This window comes from Lipophrys pholis (assembly GCF_963383615.2).
Source record: "Lipophrys pholis genome assembly, chromosome: 5".
Taxonomy (NCBI): Eukaryota; Metazoa; Chordata; class Actinopteri; order Blenniiformes; family Blenniidae; genus Lipophrys; species Lipophrys pholis.
The window spans coordinates 21272937-21294336 of NC_137628.1; the positions used below are offsets into that span (position 1 = coordinate 21272937).

General features: G+C 40.3%; 2 protein-coding genes across 3 annotated transcripts in view; one reads left to right on the top strand and one right to left on the bottom strand.

Annotated features, from left to right (window-relative positions):
- The window catches only part of ctnna2 (catenin (cadherin-associated protein), alpha 2), a 349228-nt gene that overhangs the window by 187045 nt on the left and 140783 nt on the right, over nt 1–21400 (top strand). The window lies entirely within an intron of this gene.
- Nucleotides 13176–17581, bottom strand: lrrtm1 (leucine rich repeat transmembrane neuronal 1). The gene has a single exon (XM_080464726.1). It carries the CDS (start codon nt 16422–16424, stop codon nt 14847–14849), a length of 1578 nt encoding a protein of 525 aa, XP_080320852.1. The 5' UTR covers nt 16425–17581; the 3' UTR covers nt 13176–14846.

Genomic DNA, 21400 nt, shown 5'->3' on the forward strand with positions numbered 1-21400 from the left:
CATTTAAAGTTGGCATCTAACAATTGAGAAAATTAATGCTTCGCAAACACCTAAAATGCCTGTTTAAAAATGATTTACACTTCATTCCCAGAACAAATTGCTTTTGAATCTGTTCTTCTGAGTCAGTCAATAATGTGGTTTATCGTCTCTCAGGTAGTATAGTTTTATAATGTCAAGAAATTCTACCCTGATAGTAAACATCATATTGCCTTAATAATGTCCATCAAAACGGGAAATGGGATCAATCTGGCATGACTTGCTATAAATGAATCACATGGATAGCTTCATACTGCATCATACTTTGAGTTACATGAATTTGTTGTTTATTATTACGAGCAACAGAAACGTCACACTTCACAGAACATCTGCTGTAATTAAATAGGCAAAGCTTTACACCTTAGGTGATATTGAAGTTCCGTTTTAGACTTTATTTTTCAACTTTTCTTTAGAGAAAGTAATGTAGACAAATGAATTCAGTGGAAATGTGAACGTGGCAACAATCACATATATTTCACAATTTAATGCTGAACAAATTCTATCATAGGAATCCATTCCTCTATGTTTTTTTTGTAAAAGGGTATACAACCTTGTTGTAACATCCTATAGACTTTTGATTGAAACATTTGGAACTGACTATTGATTCTAGGCCTCACAATAAAATGTACTATTTGGAGGAAAGTACTTTTTATTTTTTTTGATTAATAAAAACAATGTTATGTTTAACTACAGTAAATGGCATTGAGACAGAAGGATAAGTCGCTACATGTCTGAAACTAGATATGAACTGAAGCCAGTAAAGGTGTGACGCTGCAGAGGGAACTACAATCACAAAACAGCCAAATCTTCTTGTGGCTGCATTTGTGAGAAAAATACTTTTGGTGATTGCTGTGGATTTGGAGTTTTTCTGCACATACCTTGGTATAAAAGACTGGGCATTTGGGGGGAAAAAAAAGTACAATTGTCAAGTCCTGTGCAGCCAAGCAAAGCTCCTTTCAGACTGGAGTGTCCAGGACACAAGAGACTGTGAAACATTCAGTGTGTTCCCTGTATGAATGGAGGTATAGAAGCTGCACAAGTGTCCTTGTAACAGCGCAGCATGGATTCAAAAAGGCTGTCAAAGAAAAGGTGTTATTTAGTATCTCCGTGTTGCATATGTTAAGCTTCAAAAAGTTGGTATTTTATTGTTTGGTGTGGTATTGTGAGAGAATGAGACATTTATTTAGGACAGGATAAAACGCTGTATATGAAAATCACCTCGTGACTTGATTAATTTCAGAACCTCTCCAATGATTTAGTGTAGGGAAGTCGAAATATGTCTTTCTGCGGTACTTGTTGACTCAGACAAATTCAAGTATCAAAACAAAAAAACAAAAAAATGTGAGCCCATGGTCTTATGAATTCAAGCATGGACAATGCATTTCAAGCTTTGACCCACAGGCTGAGAAATTAGAATCCAATTTGTTGTATCATTCAGGAGCTGAAATATCTAAATGCTAAGTTAGAGTTTTGCATTCGATTAGATCTTCTCTACACTAAAGTCTAACATTCAACAAGGAAGTTCTTGAAGTGCTCCCCTGTACTTTCAGACTCAACTTTAAAAACAGATCTAATTTGACCTCATTTGAATTTCTGGTGACATTTCTGTAGGACGGAGCAATAAAAGTACAGCTTTGACTTTGACTACAAACTTCAAATTCATACTTCAAAATTGAGGAGAAGACAGCGTCTCAAAGCAAATTGAATCAGGTTATCAGCTCTTGGTTGTAGGTTTAGGAGGATGTTTAGTCAGGCCCAGCAGGAATTTTCCAGTCCTGGTCCTAGATGGCCAATATCATGCATGTTTTAAACGTCTCCTTGCTTCAGCACATATGAATCCAATGATCCTCAAGCTTGTACAAAAGCCCAATCGGGTGTGTTGCAAATGGGAACGACATTAAACATGTAGGACGGTAGGCCTCCAGGACCAGGACTGGGATACTCCAGTTAGAAAGGGTTGTGGTCATTTCATTTTCCTGCAAACGGCTTGTTGTCAAATATATGATGGTGTTGTCTCAATGGTTTGTTATTATTCTTGATAAAATATGTTAAAATATTTCTGTATATTATATACAAAACACACCATTTTTGAGAATCAATATGAATTGACACATATGGACAGAAAAGCAAAACAAGTACAAACTGGACTGTATCCCCTCCCTCCCAGCCCCCCCCCCCCCCCATCAGACATCCTTCCATTGTCATCACGGACCCATGGGTTTCATTAGTGCCAGCTCCAAACAACAACTATCATACCTACTCCCACACTCCAGTCTCAAATGCTTTCGAGATGGAAGAGACAACACTTGCCTAAAGGGGCCATGCAGATGAAATTAAACCCCCCAAAAAGTGCATACTGTCAGTTCCTTTTTCAGTGGCACAGAAAATGAATACTGAAAAAAAGCTCTGTCTGACTCTAAATTTCACCTTTTTTTTTTTTAATTAGATTTTTTTGTTTAACATCCATACATCCCTACAGCCACAACACTCACTGGCATCATGGTCAGCTTTGGATCCTTTAAGAGATTTTCCAAGAATACAGTTTGACCCAATCCAAAGCACAGATAGTTTCTGACTAACAAGCTCAACATTCATGCATTGACTGAACTTTGTGTCTTTGGTTTCTGCAATGAGCAAAACAGGTCATTACACTGGACACCTTCTTGGCAACCAGTGTTGTCTTTGTAATTGTTTTAGTGGATCTGAAGGATTTAATCCGTCGCTTAGTCACCTGGGGCACCTTGCTTGTATCCTACCAGAACACTTTTGCCTTTTTTTTTTTCTTTTTTTTTTAGAGCTTGGAGCATTCCAAAAAGCCTAACTTTTTCTATAAAGAAAAGCGAGTGAGACTTTTTGGTTTTCTATTGCCACAGAGCTGCGGGGTGAGAGTTGAATACAAGAGATGGCATCGGATTTGCAAAGTCATGAGCTTTTCCCACTTCATTTTGAATGATAAATAGCAAAGAGGTGGACTGCAGCTGACTTTGCGGTTGCTTAGCAACAGTTTCAAGACGCTTCAAGGGCCCTTTGCAGCACTCAGATGGAGACAGTTCAGCTCAATTTCTCCTTTTTCTCCTTTGTTTGTATTTTAGCATTGCACAAAGCCCGTGCCACAGACTTTGCGCTGCGTGTCGGGAGTTTTCGATGTATGCAGAGCGGTGAGACATTTTACCAGTGGGCAGGAGAGGGTTGAGGTGGAATCAGGAATCCCAGCTGAGGAGTCCGACTTATTCAGTATTCTGCCAATGTGTGATCCTGACCTTACTGTTGCATGTCCTTGGCGCATGCAGAGCGCAGCAAATGCCTTTTTGGGGGATTGCATGCTCCAGCCCATTTTAATGTGCCTTTTCATTCTTAGCACACCATCACTAAGCCCTGCAGCAGGGGCTCGGAGCAACCATTTTGATTATGAGACTGATTGAATTAATGTTGCTGAAGTTGACACTTAGCGGTTTACGGTTGTCAGAATCGTTCAAACGCATGAGGCAGATCTGTGTGAAAACCTACTACTCCTGTTTCTTTGGGGGATTAGGTGTCCTAGTAGGGAGTATAGGTGTTAAACTCAAATCTTGCTGATCAAGCGCAAAGTATAATTTATTGAAGACAAGCTGCGATCCACAGGCAAGAGACAATGAACACGATATTGGACATAGCAGAGCTCTTCTTTGGATTAACCACCGGTTGCTATTGTTGTCACCAAACTGACTCCATGCATTGTGGTCCTTGCATTATTAGAATATGTCAAATGTAAAGACTGGTCATTTTTTTGTGTCTGTCAAACCTCGGTGAAAGCTTACTGATTTGTGACCCACTTTTTTACAGTAAATATAACTACAGTCTCATGTTTTCAATTGCTGGTTGTCCATATAGTAACAGACAACTTCAGTGGATTTGATGTGTATCTCTTGATTCTTTTCTACAAATGCCATTGAGTCTTCATGTTATGACAGAAGGTTTATGTGGCCATAAAATTGACTGTATGTGTTTCTAGGCATTTTCCGCACTTACGTCCTCCAATTTGCCACACTCCCACATCTCGGATGGCCATCTGGGCTTTGTCATATTAAAGTTTGCACTGTAAACGAAAAACTGTGGCTCAAAACACAAAGGCACTTCTCTGTTTTACTTGCACCTTGCTCCTATTTAATGATGCCATGTGAATTTCTAATTTGTTCCCCAGCATACTCACTGCAAGACTACAGCCAAGTGGAATTTGCAATGCATTAACTAAAAGCAATATTGCGGTCACAAAACATTAGCTTCAGTGCTCCGATTGCAAAAGCATTTTGTTCGTAAGGTTATTAGGCCTATTATTAAAAGTTATTGGATTCATTGTAGAACAGCTTGCTTCTGCATTGAGAACATTTCTGTTAGAGCAGTCAAGATATAGAAAGTAATGGCTTACAAACAGAAAATGTAGCCTCATATTGCAAGGTTGACATTCCTCGTAAATTCACTGTATATTTCACTTCATTCGGTCTCAAATTGCCATCCATCAAGTGGTAACAGTGCTATAACAGATGTGAATTTATGCACTAAATGTGATTGATTTCTTGAGCATTTTACTAGCAAAGGGAGAAAAGCTGACATAAACAAGCTTGTCCTTTTAAACTGCTTCTTTAATTTTTTGACAGTATTCAACTTGGAAAGGCAATAACCCACAAATGTAGAGGATAGACAAAAAAAACAAAAAAACCATCACATAAGCAGCACGGTGCACACAAAGAACCGCTGAATATTTCTAATGGCGTTTGTGAAGGGAAACGACGAGGAGGAGCCTGGATGAAAGCAGATTTATAGTGTGTGAAAATATCATCCCTCAAACCAAGGTATAAAATCAAGTGCTGTTTGTATTCCGGAACTCTGATTACTTCTCATGTTGGCAAATTGACATATGATCTACCACAGGGTAGTTTGCACATTCGCAAAAATAAAAATCCTAGAATATCTCACGACTCGTGAATCAGAAGCTGTTTTCAATGTCGCACCATGTTTGAAGTTGTTGTAAAGGAATTATTGTGCGAGCACACTAATAGAAATAGAAATCCCTGAAAGTGAATGCAGATGTTTCTCCTCGTATCAAATGAATGGATGGGTAGAAAAAGTGACGGGGTTTTTTTTCCAGCATTGCAGACGGTTTGCTTTTTGGTATGGCCTCATGCCCAATAAATTCAGACATTTTGAAAGTAATTTTCATCCCATCTCCCTTGTTTTTTCTTCCATTTCTGCAAAGTTTTGGTGGTAAAAATGTGGTTTGGCTTCGTCAGTCTTACAGAAGAACTGATTTTATGACATATTAATGGAAGAGTGATCCACATGTACGAGTAGGATTGCATGTGTGGATCTTGATGGGACATTATTTGAGGGAATCACAATAAAAATGCTTTTTTGGTCCTATGAGATCACCTGGAACAGACTTTGCAGCTGTATATGAAGAGGGTGCGCTAACATTTATCCAGATCTTAATATGTTAATGTTTGACAAGTAGTCAAAAATATTATTTGTATAGCATTGCAAAAAAAAAAAAAAAAGCCCAACATAATTTATAGTGACAACCACCGCACATTGTGTTCATTAAGAGTTCTATTTTTATTATTATTGTTTTTTTAATAATCTGTAAAGAATCCTGCCGAAGCAAGGAATCCCCTGACCGCCATTTTTCTCCGGCTTTACTTGATGCAACACATCTAATATCCAATACAAGCATTCAGCACCAGAATGCTCTGGAAAAAGGCAATGTTTCCTTTAATTATGCATTAAATTATGTTTAATAACGTTTACTGAATTACAAAAGGAAAGAAAAAAAAAAAGTCATCGAATGCCCAATCCAATCTGTATCGAGTGGCAGGCCGCAGTTCTAACAATGCAACCTGCTGGATTGATGTGACCGAACCCTCCCTTCCTAAGGTACAGCCCTATAAAATTGCAGATACATAGGTGTGCTATAAACTTATATAGACTTGTATTGGTGCGGTGCTTGGTTGGCAAAATGGGATGCTGTTGTCACTGCTGGCCATCACAGCTCTTTGTCAGCATAGTCCCCCGCATAAAGGGCTGTCTTTCTGCTCTCCCTTTTTTCCGCTGTCAAGTACAATGGCTGTGGCAAGTCAGACATTAAATGCACCGTCAGTTTAACTGTGGTACTGCAGACTCTCTGGCCTGTGCAATGCAAATATGCCAGTGTACTCTGCCATAGGCTGTCTAATTCCACAGCAATCTGTTGCATTCTTGTGCTGTCTGCTTGTCTCTGAAAAATGGGCTCTTGAATTAAGCAAATGTCTTTTTACCTTCAAAGACAAAGATTTAATAACAGTTGTGTTTTGATGTCAGAAATTAGAATGCAGAGACAGATGTTTTAACATCCCCCCCTCCCTTGTCTTTCCTCTTTTTCTTCTTTGGCATCCTGTTTGGATCCACCTCTCTCCTGCCCTGCATTAAATATGACAGGTAAGTCCCTCTCTTGTATTTATGGTGAAGCCTTTGGGCTGGATTAGTCTGTGGGCATTCAGTGTCAGATTGAGAATGTTTACTAAAATTGCATCTTAAGTACTTGATGCACCAGAGATGCATTTTAGCACAATGGTTTCGTAAACAGTGAACGCATTCTCTTTTTCTCAGTTGACACTCAGGAGAAGGGGGCAATTCCATTTATGCAGCCAATCTTATTGGCTACTGGAGAGATGCCAATCTGCCCTCGCAGATAGGGAAGAGAGAGGGAGCAAGGAGAGCGGGTAGAATAGCATTTATTCATCCTGACACCGATCAGATAAATGGGAAATGATAAATGCTGTCTATTTTTACTTCCCTTAACCTGTGTTAACTTTATATTCAAAAAAACCAGAAGCCCCTATGGTCTCACTGTGCCTCTGAAACACACCATCAAAGAGTTATTTGGAATTCAGTTTCACAGGAGGGGAATTACAAAACCCCAGGCATTTGTCCCTATGAGCATTTAGCATAAACGAAGAAAAAGACAGCGCAGGGAAGATGTACACAATCGTCAAAATGGCTTTGTTTTTCAAATAATTTCCAAGTATAACTTATATATTCAGTCTGTTGTTTCCTTTGTTGTTCAAGTTCTTTGAAAAACAACCCTTGTCCACATCTGATACATTGAATATGAATGTTTATTCATTGCACTTTTTATTTTTTTTATTGTGGTCAAGACGTTCCCCACAGGCCAGTTTGGATGAGATTTACGTTTTTGGTGACTTGTGAGGCTCTACGGTGTTTTTCATGGAAATGAAATAGGTTATCTTTACTTTCTTTGTAACAACCCTTTATCACTGGAAACCTGACGTGAATTTCACATATTGGTTTCAAGCTTTACAATCTCATTGATTGTGAATTCAAAGTTGCTACAGAAAAAATATCATGACGTGCAACTTCGTCGTATGAATGAAGTTCCTAAACCCACACAAAGGATTCATCACATTTATCATACTGATTTTGCCAGATGAATCTAGTGCTGTGTTGTCAGTAATTGAAACTTCTTTATTGGGAAATAACGAAGTCTGAACCATTGCATCACGTTTTCTGTCTGAATTTCATACCAACTGGGAAGCATGGTGGTGGAAAGGTCATGGCCTGGGATCGCTTTGTTGTCTCGGGGACCGGGTACCTTACAATCAGGGATTCAGCTGTGAATTCTGTCATACCCGAGAACTGGATGATACATATGAAGTCATGCTGAAGTTGAAGCAGACTTCTCAGCGGTGCAATTGTTTTAGGGACACTGGCAGATTCTAATGAGGCATAGCTGGAAAAAAAAAAAAAAAGAATATGGAGGGTTAGGGAAAGGGCCTGTCAGAACTGATCCAGAAATTGAAAAGTTGTCAGTCACACAAGAAACCCATCTCGCAGCTGAAGGCTATTTGCTTGAAGGAGTGGTTAGAAATGTCTGCCAGCAGACATCAACGTCTGTGAAACAATAATACTTTCAACAAGTTATTTCTGCTCAAAGTGCCGTATTTGTTTGCAGGTTTCAATGATCAAATGTTCAAGAGTCCAAATATATGTATTTTTTTAAGCTAAAGAGTGCTTCAGGGTGTTGTTATTCCCCCCATGGATGCAGTTTCAGATAGTTTAGTGCAGTTCCATGCTCACGTCCATTATACTGAGTGCTCTTTACTTTACAGTTTCTTCTCATACCCCCATTACCTTTTATATGCTCATGCAGCTCAGTGCTGCAACAAATACTTCCTCCTCCTTCTCTTGCTTTCTTTTCCTTTCTGTTTTTTTTTTTTTTGTGCTGGAAAGTGTTTGTTTTACACAAATGTCTGGTGCAAACACTATGAGCCTTCTGTTTCATTGTTTGATTTGCCACTTGTGCCAAAAGGGATCAAAACACTAATGGGAGACATTCAGTAGCAGGAATTGTCACCCTGCCTATATCCTTCTATATATGTGTTCTTACACAGCCTCCACTTTAACACGTCCATGTGTAAAACTATTGACATATGAGGTGTAAATGTCACGTCTGAGCACACGTGACTGACAAACGCATCTCCAATGGGGAAAGGTTCACCTATATTACCTCAGATTTGCTTTATATCTCATCAGTTGTGCAGCTATATCTATTTAACGGTATGAGTAACAATAATGAATGAATAGAAAATCCTGTGTCCAGTCCTGGATAAATCTTTTGTAGTTCAGCCCCCGTAATACTCAGAATATTAGGCACTGACCCACATCTGCACTCACAGGTTACATGAAGCCCCAGATGCAGGCCCAGCTGTTGGCATGTATTATCTCACTGGCTGACCCTGATGTTTTATGTTAAATGCGAAACAAAACATTAGCACGGTCTAATCTGAGGCACCCATAGAATGTGAGTTCACAAAAAAAAAAAAAAAAGAAAGAAAAGAAAGGAAAAATATGCAATCCTAATAGTTGTAATAATGGCCCGTTCTTCTTCCACCCTCTGGGTCAGTATAATGAATATTCTGCTGCTATCTGTGCCCTCATTCACCTTCAGCAGCCACCACTGCTCCTCCTACAGAACCACATGTACTGTAGGTAAAAAATAATGACTCTGTCATTATTATTAATTCAGGCTTGCCTCTGTATGGTGCATGCAAATGAGGCAGTGTGCAGAAAGCACTATAGGCTACCTTGAGAGGTAGCCTGGTTAATAGATGTAATTATCATCCCCTGTTGGCCAAGCCTTCTCTTTAGTAAAATTTCCATTTCTACATTTTGTTCCATATTAAAAGAAAACAATATTTTCTCATTTCAAATTAAACTTCTCCTGATTCTCCATGTGAATGTTCCTGAACACTATAAGAGTGGGGCTCCCTCTTGCTGTCCTCTCTAAATTAATCCCAAGCTCGTACATGCTATCAAACAAGAGGATTTTGTCAGAGGATATCAGCGAATTTAGAACAGTGATATCACACTTGTGCCAATGACGGAATCAGGATTTGGGAGGAGGAAGAGCGGGGAGATGTGCGACAAAGTGAGAGAAAACAAGTGTGTCAGAGGTTTGGGGATCCACAGATAATGTTGATGATGATTAGACTATTGATCCTGATAGCCCACCTGTTATAAAAGAAGCAGTGGAAAAGCCACCCACACATTGTCATTAGTCATCACCAGCTTCTTGCAGCCCACTGCAGTACATGCTGCCACCCGTGATTTAGCTCTCCATCCAGTTATGAGGGGGTGTTAAGTGTTTATTATGCGGCACAGTCCCAGTCCCAATGAGATGGCAGAATGTTGCCCGATCAATACCCCTCACAGGAAGCCGGGTTAATTTATTTTTTTTAAGGATCTGTTTGCCTCTCTTAGACCCTCCACCCCTTTGTGATGCGAGCTATTTCCTAAATACCTGCAGACTGCACAGGCACTACATGCCGGCACTCTGATGTAAACATGCACTCCTCCTTGTATATGCCGCATCCTACTGTGTCTCTCTCTCCGTCTTCTCTTTCTTCACAAAGCTAGTTTTCCAGCGTCTTTTTTCAACAGGATTCCCGAGGCCAGTTGTGACTTCTCGCTGATTGGCGTGCAGCTAAAATGTGTTGGTCAGGAATTCTGCAAGTAACCACACATTCAGTTTGAGTCTGCAGGATCTTTGTTATTGTTAGTGTTTGACCTTTATTTCTTACCTTCACCTTATGCGCAAAACACCTTACTTTTTGTGCACACCGACTCAGAATTATTGTTTTTTATTTACTGTGTTGACCTTCACTCCTTGTGTCACTAACTTTGTTGCTATCATTCATCCTTTTGTGACTTTTCATCTCAGTGGTGGCCCTATTATTGGCCTACAACATAGCTCCAAGACCTCACATGACTCCCAGGTCGGGCGTGTGCATTTAGAACCATACATACTTAGAGATATATCTTGCATGAGCACACACCACATGGTCAAATTAGCACACATAAGCTACGAGACAATGGTTGCAGACCTATTTGCATGTACACTGCACATACATCCCCTGTATTACGTCTGGCTCGAAAAACAGCTCCAGCTCTGCAATGTTACACTCTTGTGCAAATGCACATCCTCACACTTTTTATTTATTTATTTATTTATTTATTTTTATTCACCAATGTTTGAAGAACAGTCCCCAAATCATTGTGTCAACCGCCTATATTGCCAGATCAGTCATGAATTCCCATATCAATACAACAATTAGCTTAGGGTTTAAAATGTGTAGAAAAGAATACAATTGTTAACCCTATGATCATTTTGGTTACTACTCATTTATATTGATTTTCAATGAACGTCATCAATCAAGTCTGATGTAATGGATGCTGTCTGAGAAACACGTATCTCCCCTCGGGGAATTATCACCTAAGGCGTAGGTCAAGAAGAGATTTGATCTGTTGTCAGTTAGATGAATCAATATTTCTTCTCCCTACATTTACTGTGTCTCACTGACATACAGAAAGAGTCGGGGGGGGGGGGGGGGGAGGTGAAGGTGAGTCAGGATTGTGAGAAGTCTAAAGTAGTTTAACAACAGCCCTCAGGACTCAGAGCTTCTAAAATATTCAGAGCCGTTCTCCATCACCTTTTGCACTGGTTGCTTGTTTAAGAAAAGAGTGAAATGAAATCAATAGTGGTGCCAGTGCTGGCCCCTATGCAAGGCATCATCCAATATTTATACAAATGAAGCTCCACAATCTCAAATACACCCCACAGGCACATGTTTAAGGGGCTGTGAAGGACTTGAACGGAGGCAGATTTCCGGAGATGATGCAGAGATGAAGGAGATAAAATAAATCTCGTTCCCCATCACAGTGCCCTGACTTATATACAGCAGTCATTTGCATTCGCATGATACGACAGGTTATGATTAATGACTACGTTGAGTCTTAAAGTGGGACACCTTTGCTACCATAAACAACAGATGACTCATAAATCCCACATGGCAACTTTAAGCCATTATGACTCCCTAAAATATGCCTCCCAACAAATAACTGCAATATTGGTGCATTTTAGGCATTAGTACTACACGCAGACTTGTACTACACCTTCTTCTTCTGCTCCAACCCTCAGGAGTCTTGGCTGCTGTTTCTCTTTTCTAGTCGTATTATGTAGGAAATGAAAATAAATTAATAATGTACGATATAACCAAGCGTCTTACATTATGTAGCGCATTGGTACCTGTTAAAATGTACCGAATACTTTAATGCTATAGGACACTAACTTGTAAAAAAATGTAAATAAAATGAAGATAATTTGCTTTTACGAAGCTGTCGTTACACACATACCTTTAAGTGAATCATTCACTAGCCTTCTAGGTTCCGTTTTAAGGTCACACTTTCATCATAGTGTTGATGCTATATTATGTTGCCCAATGATGATTGATATAAAGCGAAAGCCATATTAGCATAATTTGAATAAAGTTGTATTTATTTTCAGTGCAAAGATTATAAATATAATGCATAATTGCATTTTAAAATCATAGTAGCTAAAGGCCTGAGGACAGCATTGCAACTGCTGTTCTCTTTTCTAACATTTATGACTAGAGAGACTCCAAAGAGTTAATCAATCTGCAAATGTAGCTTCAGCTAACTGCTCTTACTATGTGCCATCCATCCATCCATCCATCCATCCATCCATCCATCCATCCATCCATCCATCCATCCATCCATCCATACATCCATCCATCCATCCATCCATCCATCAATCCATCCATATTTGAATCCCGATTTTATTGCTGTGAGGCAATAACGCCAACCACTGCTGCATCGTGCAGCCTCATGTGTCACCCTGACTCAATGCTAAAGGTCAGTTTGCTTCATTTTACTAGGATCAGTTTGGAAACTCTTCATTGGGCACCGTTTGAAACTATTTTGTGAAGACAAACTCCTTCAAAATGATCGTAAACTGAAACACACTTATAGATATAAGCAGTTCAAAAGCGTTCAGTCAGCTTGTTTGATGCAATTTGCATATAAATGTTTTGCAATAGCAGTTGGGCATTTTGTATTGCCGCGGCAATAAAGTTGAATCGGACATAAATATTTAGGGCCTTTTGCTGCGATTGAAGTGTGGAATGAAAAGTTTGTTTCCAATTTTGTGCAAAACTGAGAATTCCCATCATACGCCTCACATTAATAAGGATGATTAGTGTGTAATGGGATTTTACCTGAGAGAAATCCTATGAGCTGTGGGAAGAAAAGGAGTAATTTAATATGGATATCCCGAGGGTCACTACATAAGTCCCTCCAGCAGTTGGTGATCTTCTGATTAGGAGAATTAACACATATTTCAATAAATTATGTCCAATCCTGGGAATATTTTCCCAAATTTTGTTGAAAAATGTGTCCATGTTACTCCAATTTTCTTTTATGTTCACAACCACTGAGCGGCCATGTGGTTCTACGAGAATTAATCCTCTTGCCAAAATAAATAAATGAATAAATGTTCACACAGATTTACCTGGGGGGACCTTAAATCCTCTGCACTTCTTCTCAGGCTGTGCTCACTTCCAGCCTCTCTAACACGCCCCAGCAAGGACCACCAATTTGAACCACACCCAAACCATCTTTAACACAACTGGGTTTTACCCATTTCCTTTTTTGTATCTTGTTCAGATAACGCCAGTTGTACTTGTAATCTTGTGAAAAAATCCAATTCTTATTGGGACTAATTACATAATGATTGTCTGTGAGTTCTTACAACATTTTTATTCCTGCTGATTTACAAGTTGTAAACATTATCTTAATTTAGAGCAAATTAACAAAAAAAGAAAGATGTAAATTGATGCATTGTTTATTTTTTTCAGAAAAGCTGCTGCAAAATTATTTATGTTAATGTTGCTTCTGCCGTGATGTTTGCAGAACCTGGTGCACAATAGGTAAAATGCAGCCACAGTATGAGAATATGCACACTAGAGAGCAGTCTGTTCCCTCTTTCTGCAGCCGTTGTGATCCACCATCTCCCTCTCACACAACACACTGTTCATGTTAAAGGAGCCAGGAAACACATCTGTCAGTGCACCAATTTACACAATGAACACTAGAGGAAGAAGGATATATACACACACCTCAAGATGGCCTTGTATTCAACAAACATTTTACATTACACGAAAAAACACAGTGACTAATAATGCATGTGCAAGTCTCCCTTGAATTTAACCAGTGAGTTCGATATTGAATCGTATTTTGATTCAAGTACATGTGCATGATTTGAATGGTTCTTGCCTTTAGTGTGCTTGATTTATTATAGGGAGGCTATACACTCCTCTGTGACAGCCAAAGAGTGAGAAGCAATGAGAGGCATAGCTTTAAATCTTTGACACTCTGCTTTCTTTACTTGGATGATACACGTATAACAAAATTATAGTAAGGTAACTGCTAACTTTAAAAAAAAATTGAAAATAAAAAATAAAAATGAAATAGATCATTTGAATCTATTCACAGGCAATGAGAACGGGGGAAAGAAACTACACTGATAAAACGCCAACACAATGAATGATAAAATAACAAATGTGATTAAAACAGATCTAAAGTTCAGACCATGGATTTTACATTGGAGATGAGATGCAGATATCCCTCTGCCCCATTTTATTTATTTCTTTTTCTTCGTATTTCATCTCATTTATTTATTTTTTTTCTTTTTTGGGTTCGATACACTGCAGAGTCATGGCTCTCTAGTCCACGAGCGCAAAGACTGCGTCTGTTGTCATTCATCCTCTCTGACAGGCTTCTCACATACAAATGAGTTTACTGTGAATAGCAATTCATTTATTTAAACATTTTTTTAGTAGTTTACAAAAGAAATAGATTATCCTCTTTTCATTTTTTGTCCACATTTGCACTTTGTCTTTTAACATATTTTACATAGAATTTCTTTTTACATTTTAATTGAACTCAAACATTTTTTTTGTATATTTTAAATGCTTGTCAAATATTGTGAGTACCATAATACAAATGGTTTATTTTTTTTTCATTTTTTTTTCTTCTTTTGTGTGTCCCCAGTTTCTTTTTAAACAATGATTAAATGTCCTGAAGTAGAAAGACACATTAAAGCTCAAATATCCATCCATGAGAGAAAAGCCTCAGTGCCCACAATGTACTCCTCCGTGTTTCTGTAGAACATCAACAGGTCCAAGAGTCAGGTGCCCATTAAGCCCTGTGACTTCAGGTAAGCAGTAGCTAGCAGTTGCAGTAAATCCACCACAAAATAGTCAGCCACATAAAGCAAACTCCTTCCACATCACAGTGAATTAAAAATAGTCCAGAAGATCCAGTTATTCCCTCTGTCCCCACATTGTCCTCCTCCCCACTGTATCCAAAAAGGGATTCACTGTATATCCAGATAATCACACAAAAGACTTACTCAAAAAGCAGGGTCACACCTCACATTCCCGAGAAGGTTGCTGTTGGCAAGTGCATGAGCCGTATTCATTGATAATTACCAAAGCTCCCTCAATGTGGTTTGGTTTATAGTCAACATAGTACTCCGGTGTAGAAATTGCAGCCATCTGCTGCATGCTTTGCTTTTGCTTCTGCTTACGACGCTGACTGCTGAAACACTGCCTCAGTTGCCTTATTCCAGCTGGAAAGCACTTCCATGCCACATAAAGCATGAGCACTATGATGAGGAAAGAAAAGATGAGTGCCATGGTGCCAGTCACCACCTTGTGGATCTGCATGGTGCTCTCCACGTCATCATGGCCCACTGTGACGGTGAAAGAACTGGTGACCACCTCGCTACCTTCACCTTCGTAGGGATTGGGAGTAAATGGGCCCAGGAACACGGAGCCACCCTGGGCCAGGTCCCTCGTCGAGGCATACAGGCCGGCTGTGGTTACCTCCATTGGGGGATCCTCGCAAAGCTGGAAAGCATAGACAGCATCCAACACATCCTCACCCTGTGCAGTGTCAGGGCTTGAACACAGCAGGGAATTGTCACGTTGGCCCCGGAAGGCACTCAGCCAAGAGGCCAAGGCACACACGTTTCGACTGCATTCCCAGTCATTCCCTGCCAGAGTGATGCTGTCCAGGGATGACCAGGAGTCCAGGATGCGTTGGTCCACAGAGGTCAAACGATTGGAGTCTAACATCAGCACCTTGAGGTTGGGCGCACTCTCAAAAACATGCGGCTCAATGTACTCAATTTCATTAGCTGACAGATCGATCTTCTCTAAAAGATGCCATGTCCAGTCCAAGGTATTGACAACAATAGTGGCACGATTGTTGTGCATGTACAAAGTACGTAAAGACGTGAGGCGGGGGAAGTGGGCCAGATTGACTTTAACCAGCTCATTGTGCTCAAGATGCAACTCGGTCAACTTGAAGAGGCCAGCAAAGGAGTTTCGTGCCAGACTCTGCAGTTGGTTGTATCCCAAGTCCAGAAACTGCATGCTCCTGCAGTCTTGAAAAATCCTCACTGGCACAAATTTGAGAGCGTTGTAGCGCAAATGCAGATTGGTGAGCTTTCTAAGGCCATGGAACAAGTCGGGCTCTATTGCCTGGAGCCTGTTGTAGGAGAGGTCCAGTATGCGCAGGTTTGGGAGGGGCCTAAATGTGCCATTTGGCAGACTCTCAATCCGGTTGCTGCTCAGGTCTAACTCCTTGACCCGCCTTAACCTGTCAAATGCGCCCTCCTCGACAATGTCAATGTTGTTGTGATCTAGGTAGAGCCAGGTGAGCTGTGACAGACCCGCCAGTTGGCCTTCACGCAGCTCGGTCAGGTTGTTCTCTCTCATAGACAGGCCCATGGCGCTGCTCAAATTGCGGGGAATGTCTGTGAGGTTGAGCCCCTCGCAGTACAGCAGCTTGCTGTCGCAGCGGCACAGCCTTGGACAAACCCCCTCTACCAACGGAACAGTTCTGAGAAAAATGCCCAATGAACACAGTATCAACCCAGGGGGCTTCTTCAGTGGCCACTTTAAGTACAGTCCAATTAGAAGGAAATCCATTAGCATAAATATCCAGGGATGCCGGGGAGAAAATGTCCATTGAACCAATCTGGATGTTATTTTTGCACCTATCAGATCAAATTCATCGCATCATATTTAATTAAAAAATAATCACTTTGTGTTTGAGTTGCAGACAGTGATGTATTTATTTTATTAGTCCATCAAGGGAATCGAACGGTGAAGAATAAAGAGCAAGTCTCTTTTCTTATGTTAGATATCAAGCAGTGGGTGGAAAGGAGATGGATGAAAAATAAATCTGTCGCCGCTGATTGATCGATCTTATTCGAAAAGAGTCCTACTCACCCCTATCCAAAAGCTGACAATCTCCATTCAGCATCTCGCTTTGTGCCCCAACACTAATTATGTGCGAATCTAAAAAAGACCCCACTGTGGTACAAATTCCCCCCCCCCCCTCCCTTCTCTCTTTTCAGTGGACACCAGATCCTTGGCAGGCTTACAATGTCTTAGTTCTCTTCAAGTGAAAGAGCCAGAAAGAGAAGGAATCCAAGTAGCTTTCAGCGAGATGGTAGGATGTGCAAGTTCCCCTGTCTGCATGCATGAGCTCTGTCTCTTTTGCTCCTCCGCAGTCCTCTGCTGCAATGATCAGAGGGAGGAAGAGACAACCAGAGAAAGGAGAAGAGAAAAAAAAAAAAAAGGTCCAGGAAGAATCTTTTTTAAATATCTGCGTTGCTCTTTTCTCCTCCCGTCCTGCTTAAGTTTCGGCAGATCTGTCAAAATGTATTATCGTCCATCTCTGGAAAAAATCTCTGACTTGTTAGCTTTAGATCCATCCAAGCGGTTAAACATGCTTTCAGTGACGGACGCAAGCCGAGAGAGGGAGAGGGAGCGGGAGAGAGAGAGAGAAGAGAGAGAGAGAGAGGAAAAAAAAAAACAGGATTTAAAGAGGTGAACCCTGTTCACTGTTTTCTTGTATAACAGTATTCCATGTCATCACAGAGGCTCATATCGTTGAAGAAGCCGCTCACATCCCCTGTGGCTCGCAGGTTTCGCTCGCTCTCCGGGTGTTTTCTCAGCCAGCTGGAAGAGGCTGCTGAAGGCTGGTGCTGGTAGGCAGGCAGGGGCGGTAAATGTGGGAAGCAAAGGAGCGCGCAATCCCTTGCAGCAGACCAGTACACTGACAGCGCATGCAGAAGCACCTTCTGTTCACTGAGTGTCGTAAGCCACTCACAATTCAGAGTGCTCGCTCTCTTTCCCTCACTCTCTTGCTCTCTTTCCCTTGATCGCTCACTCACTTCTTCATGCTGCTCTCCTCCTCCTCTTCTCACTCGCATCCTCCCTCCTTGCTTTTCTCTTGCTGTGTTTTTCTCTGTGCCTCAGACATTTACATATCCAGAATGGGCTGGGCTCAAACCAGGAGCTTTAATGACTCCCCCCACCCCCACCCCCCCCAGCCCCCCCCCCCCCCCCCCCCCCTCTCTCTCTCTCTCTCTCTCTCTCTCTCTCTCTCTCTCTCTCTCCCCCCCCCCCCCCCCCTTCCTTTCTCAGTGGCTGTAATGAATTGGGCCCCTTTGACGTCGCTATAAGAAAGCAGTTTCCTGATTTCAGAACTGCAACATGTAATGTAAGAAAGTATGTTCTATATTAAAGCCGTTTGCTTGGTTATTAACAATTGGATGTGGCCATAAATAACAGACCAAAATATTATGCACAGTTATAGAATTAGTGTCATGAACTTTTTCTTTCTTTTTTTTTTTTTTTTCCCTCTTTCTATCCACCACTATTCACACACAAAAAGAAAGACTTGTGTACTTGTGTCTTGTGCACATTCACTTGTCACACATATATTTATATAATGAATCAATGTTAGCCTATTGAAATTCATTGTTTAGCCTCCAGAACAATAAATGCTGAAGTATAATGAGTCAAGACTGGAGGATGACATTCTTCATTGAATCAAACTGTCCTGTAACCAGGCATTCTATGTCATTCTCAATTATGGCGAAGCTTTCTCCTCTGAATACAGATGTAATTGCTTGCCACATAATATTAGCATGAAACTATAACATAAATATTCTTCTCCGAAGGTTCACACTTGTCTTGCCTTGCATTCCTCTGGAATCACTCCTTGCCTTGTCATCCTGCTCCTATTATTTTCAAAGACAATGAACTGTGACTGTGTGTTACATTCCTCATACAAGCCAAATCCCTACCCCCCCCTCACTGTGATGATTATATATTTACTGACAGAGCTTCCTTGTTCATTTATTTTAACGATTTGAGTTTGAATTGACAAAACATATGAAAGAACTAAGTTAGTAAAAAGGTTCAGAATGCAGACTGTGCATATACAGCCAAAAATGCCAACAAGATATAGTGAGAAAGGACTATTTAAGCTTGAACTTGTTTTTTTTGGCATTGGCAACAGGGATTTCCTCAAGTTCAACTCCATTTGGCTGTATTTACCAATCATCTCATGAACATTAAACTACAACAAAACACAAGTGTCAGCTTTTCAGTGCATCACAGTGCTTTCCCTTAAACAAAAACATTCCCCACCTCGTGGTATAATCCCATCTGACAGACTTCATCTGCCTGTTAAACCACCAATATATAAAGTAGGTGGCTGTTTCAGGCCAGCACTATGTCTTTGTGCCTGAGTTTTTACACTGTGAGACATTCAGTCAAAATGAATGTGTTGATGTCTGTGTTGTCATTTGGTTTGATAGTTTACCTCACGCTGCAAGAGCCGGTAGGTGCATAGATAGAGGCAGGTTGATGAGAAAGAACTGAAACACTTATAAACGTGAATGTATAATCAATCAGATTTGAATAAGATGCAAGCTTGCATATATGTTAATCTGATAAAGAACATAGCATTACATTTCAGTTGGATTGGTGGGTTGGGAACAGGTGAGGTGGGTGTGGACGTCATGTGGCTGGAGCCAGAAAGAGAGACTAAGGACATCTAGTGGCTGTCCATGGTATGCTACATGGCAGGGTTGAAAGACTGTAAATGTCACAAAGGGTTTACTTGAAACGTTGTATGATGTTTGTTTAGTTTTTTTTTTCCTCTGCATGTATACAAACAAAGGGACTTTGTTTACTTTGTCAATACTTACGATCTTTATCAAGTAGGATGTTTTATTTGACCACTACTGTTCACTGTTGTGCATCAAGAATCAGAGAGCAAGTCTTTGTAGATGCACTCAAAGAGGTACTCATACAGCTAAATGATTTTTCTTTTCATTGTTTATGTTTTTTAAAGATTTAAGATCTCGAGATGAGGAACATATTCGGATTCACATTAAATCTACTGTGCTGATGAGAAATTAAAAGGTTTCCCCCTGAAACTGGAGGTAAAAATGACCTGCATGCTTCCGCTGTGGGACCTAGTGGGTTTAAATTATCTGCTTGGAGTTGATCAGTTCCGAGCTTTGAAATTGGTTGGAAGAGTAGCTCTTTGTTTGATTCCAATAATTATACCAAGGAGCCACATTTTCTCAACAACCCTGCACTTTTCTACTATCCAGTCCAGCTTTTCACTGCTTAAGTCTACATACACCATCTGCCGTCCGGGGCCTGTCAATACTCACTTATAATCCGTGTTTGTTTTTTTGTTTTGTTTTTTTGGTTTGCTTTTTTGGCTGCCTGACATGCCAGTGAGCAATCATGACAGCAACATGGTCAAATCTGTGGGCCTCTGTCTAAAACTGTGAGATGACAATGGTTGATATGGAGCTTTACTGGCCAAAGACAGCTTGTTGCTGAATTTTTGGATCAAATGGTCACACTGTGACTGCCGTTACGAACTGCGTCTACAAGCCAATTAGTCAGCAAACAATATGAAATGATGCATAATAGAATGGCCTGCTCAACATGCCGCAGGTCTCATTTTAAAACGGATGCACAAATGAATTTGACTGATGCCAAACTAAAACCGAAAAACGCCCAGTGCGTTTGTACCATAAAATCAATAATCACACAAGCTGATGAGTAAATAAATTGACACACTTTTTGTTAAGTCATTGTTAAAGACAGAGAAACAGCTTGCAACATCTTTGTGGGAAGAACTAACACTGTATTGTTTGAACTGCAGCTCCATAGGAACTAATAGGTGAGATGTGACCAAGATCTTTCTTCCGAGACACACGTTCACCTTCACAAAAAAAGCACAAATGCATGCATGCACAATGAGAACACACAAACTTCACTCATAAAGGCCCGTGATGTGAGAGTCCTACCCACCACATCACCATATGGCTTCCAGATCCATCAAAGTTAAAAGTGTTTAGCATGGTCAATGGAGATGCAAGGATGCGTTGGATCAATCTCGTCCCAAATTATTTTCTTAAGGCAGATTTTGTATTAAACTATGCTTTGTCTCGGTTCCATATTCCAGCTATAATCACTAAAGTGCTGAGGTAAGTTTTGACAACGAGAAAGATATATTGAGTAGCAAAGACAAAAAAGAAGAAAAATTGTCCTTCACATGATCTGGACATCTTGAAGTTGGAATCATCCCGGCTTCACCTTTGCTATATTCCCTCTCAGCTGTAATGGATGACTACACCATCAGCTAATGACATGGTGCACTATAATGACTTGACAGAGCGAACAGGAGATGAGAGTATCCAGACCATCAGTTTAAGACTTTTAAGAGCTTTGGCTCACTGCTTTGGTGTTAAGGTCAGCACAAGTGTGAGATAAAGTGTGTGTATGTCCATGTGCTCGTCTGTGTTTGTGGGCTTTAAACATAAAAGCAGATGATATCGCTGAATTATGATTAAGATATTATCTATGTGCTGTGTGTGTGTGTGTGTGTGTGTGTGTGTGTGTGCATGTGTGCTTCAAACATACATTAATAATCACAGACCCACATAAAAGCTGTCTTAAAAGCATTTCATACAACAAAATTATGATGGGGATATTATATTTCATATATACTGCTTCTAAATGTGTGTGTGGTTGTGTTCCAATGTTCGTGTGGATTTGTACTTGTTATTGCCGTGAGCTTTGAAAAC

Bases quoted from the DNA above. Each gene is read 5' to 3' on its own strand.
- lrrtm1 (XM_080464726.1), bottom strand. From the start codon at position 16,424: ATGCTAATGGATTTCCTTCTAATTGGACTGTACTTAAAGTGGCCACTG.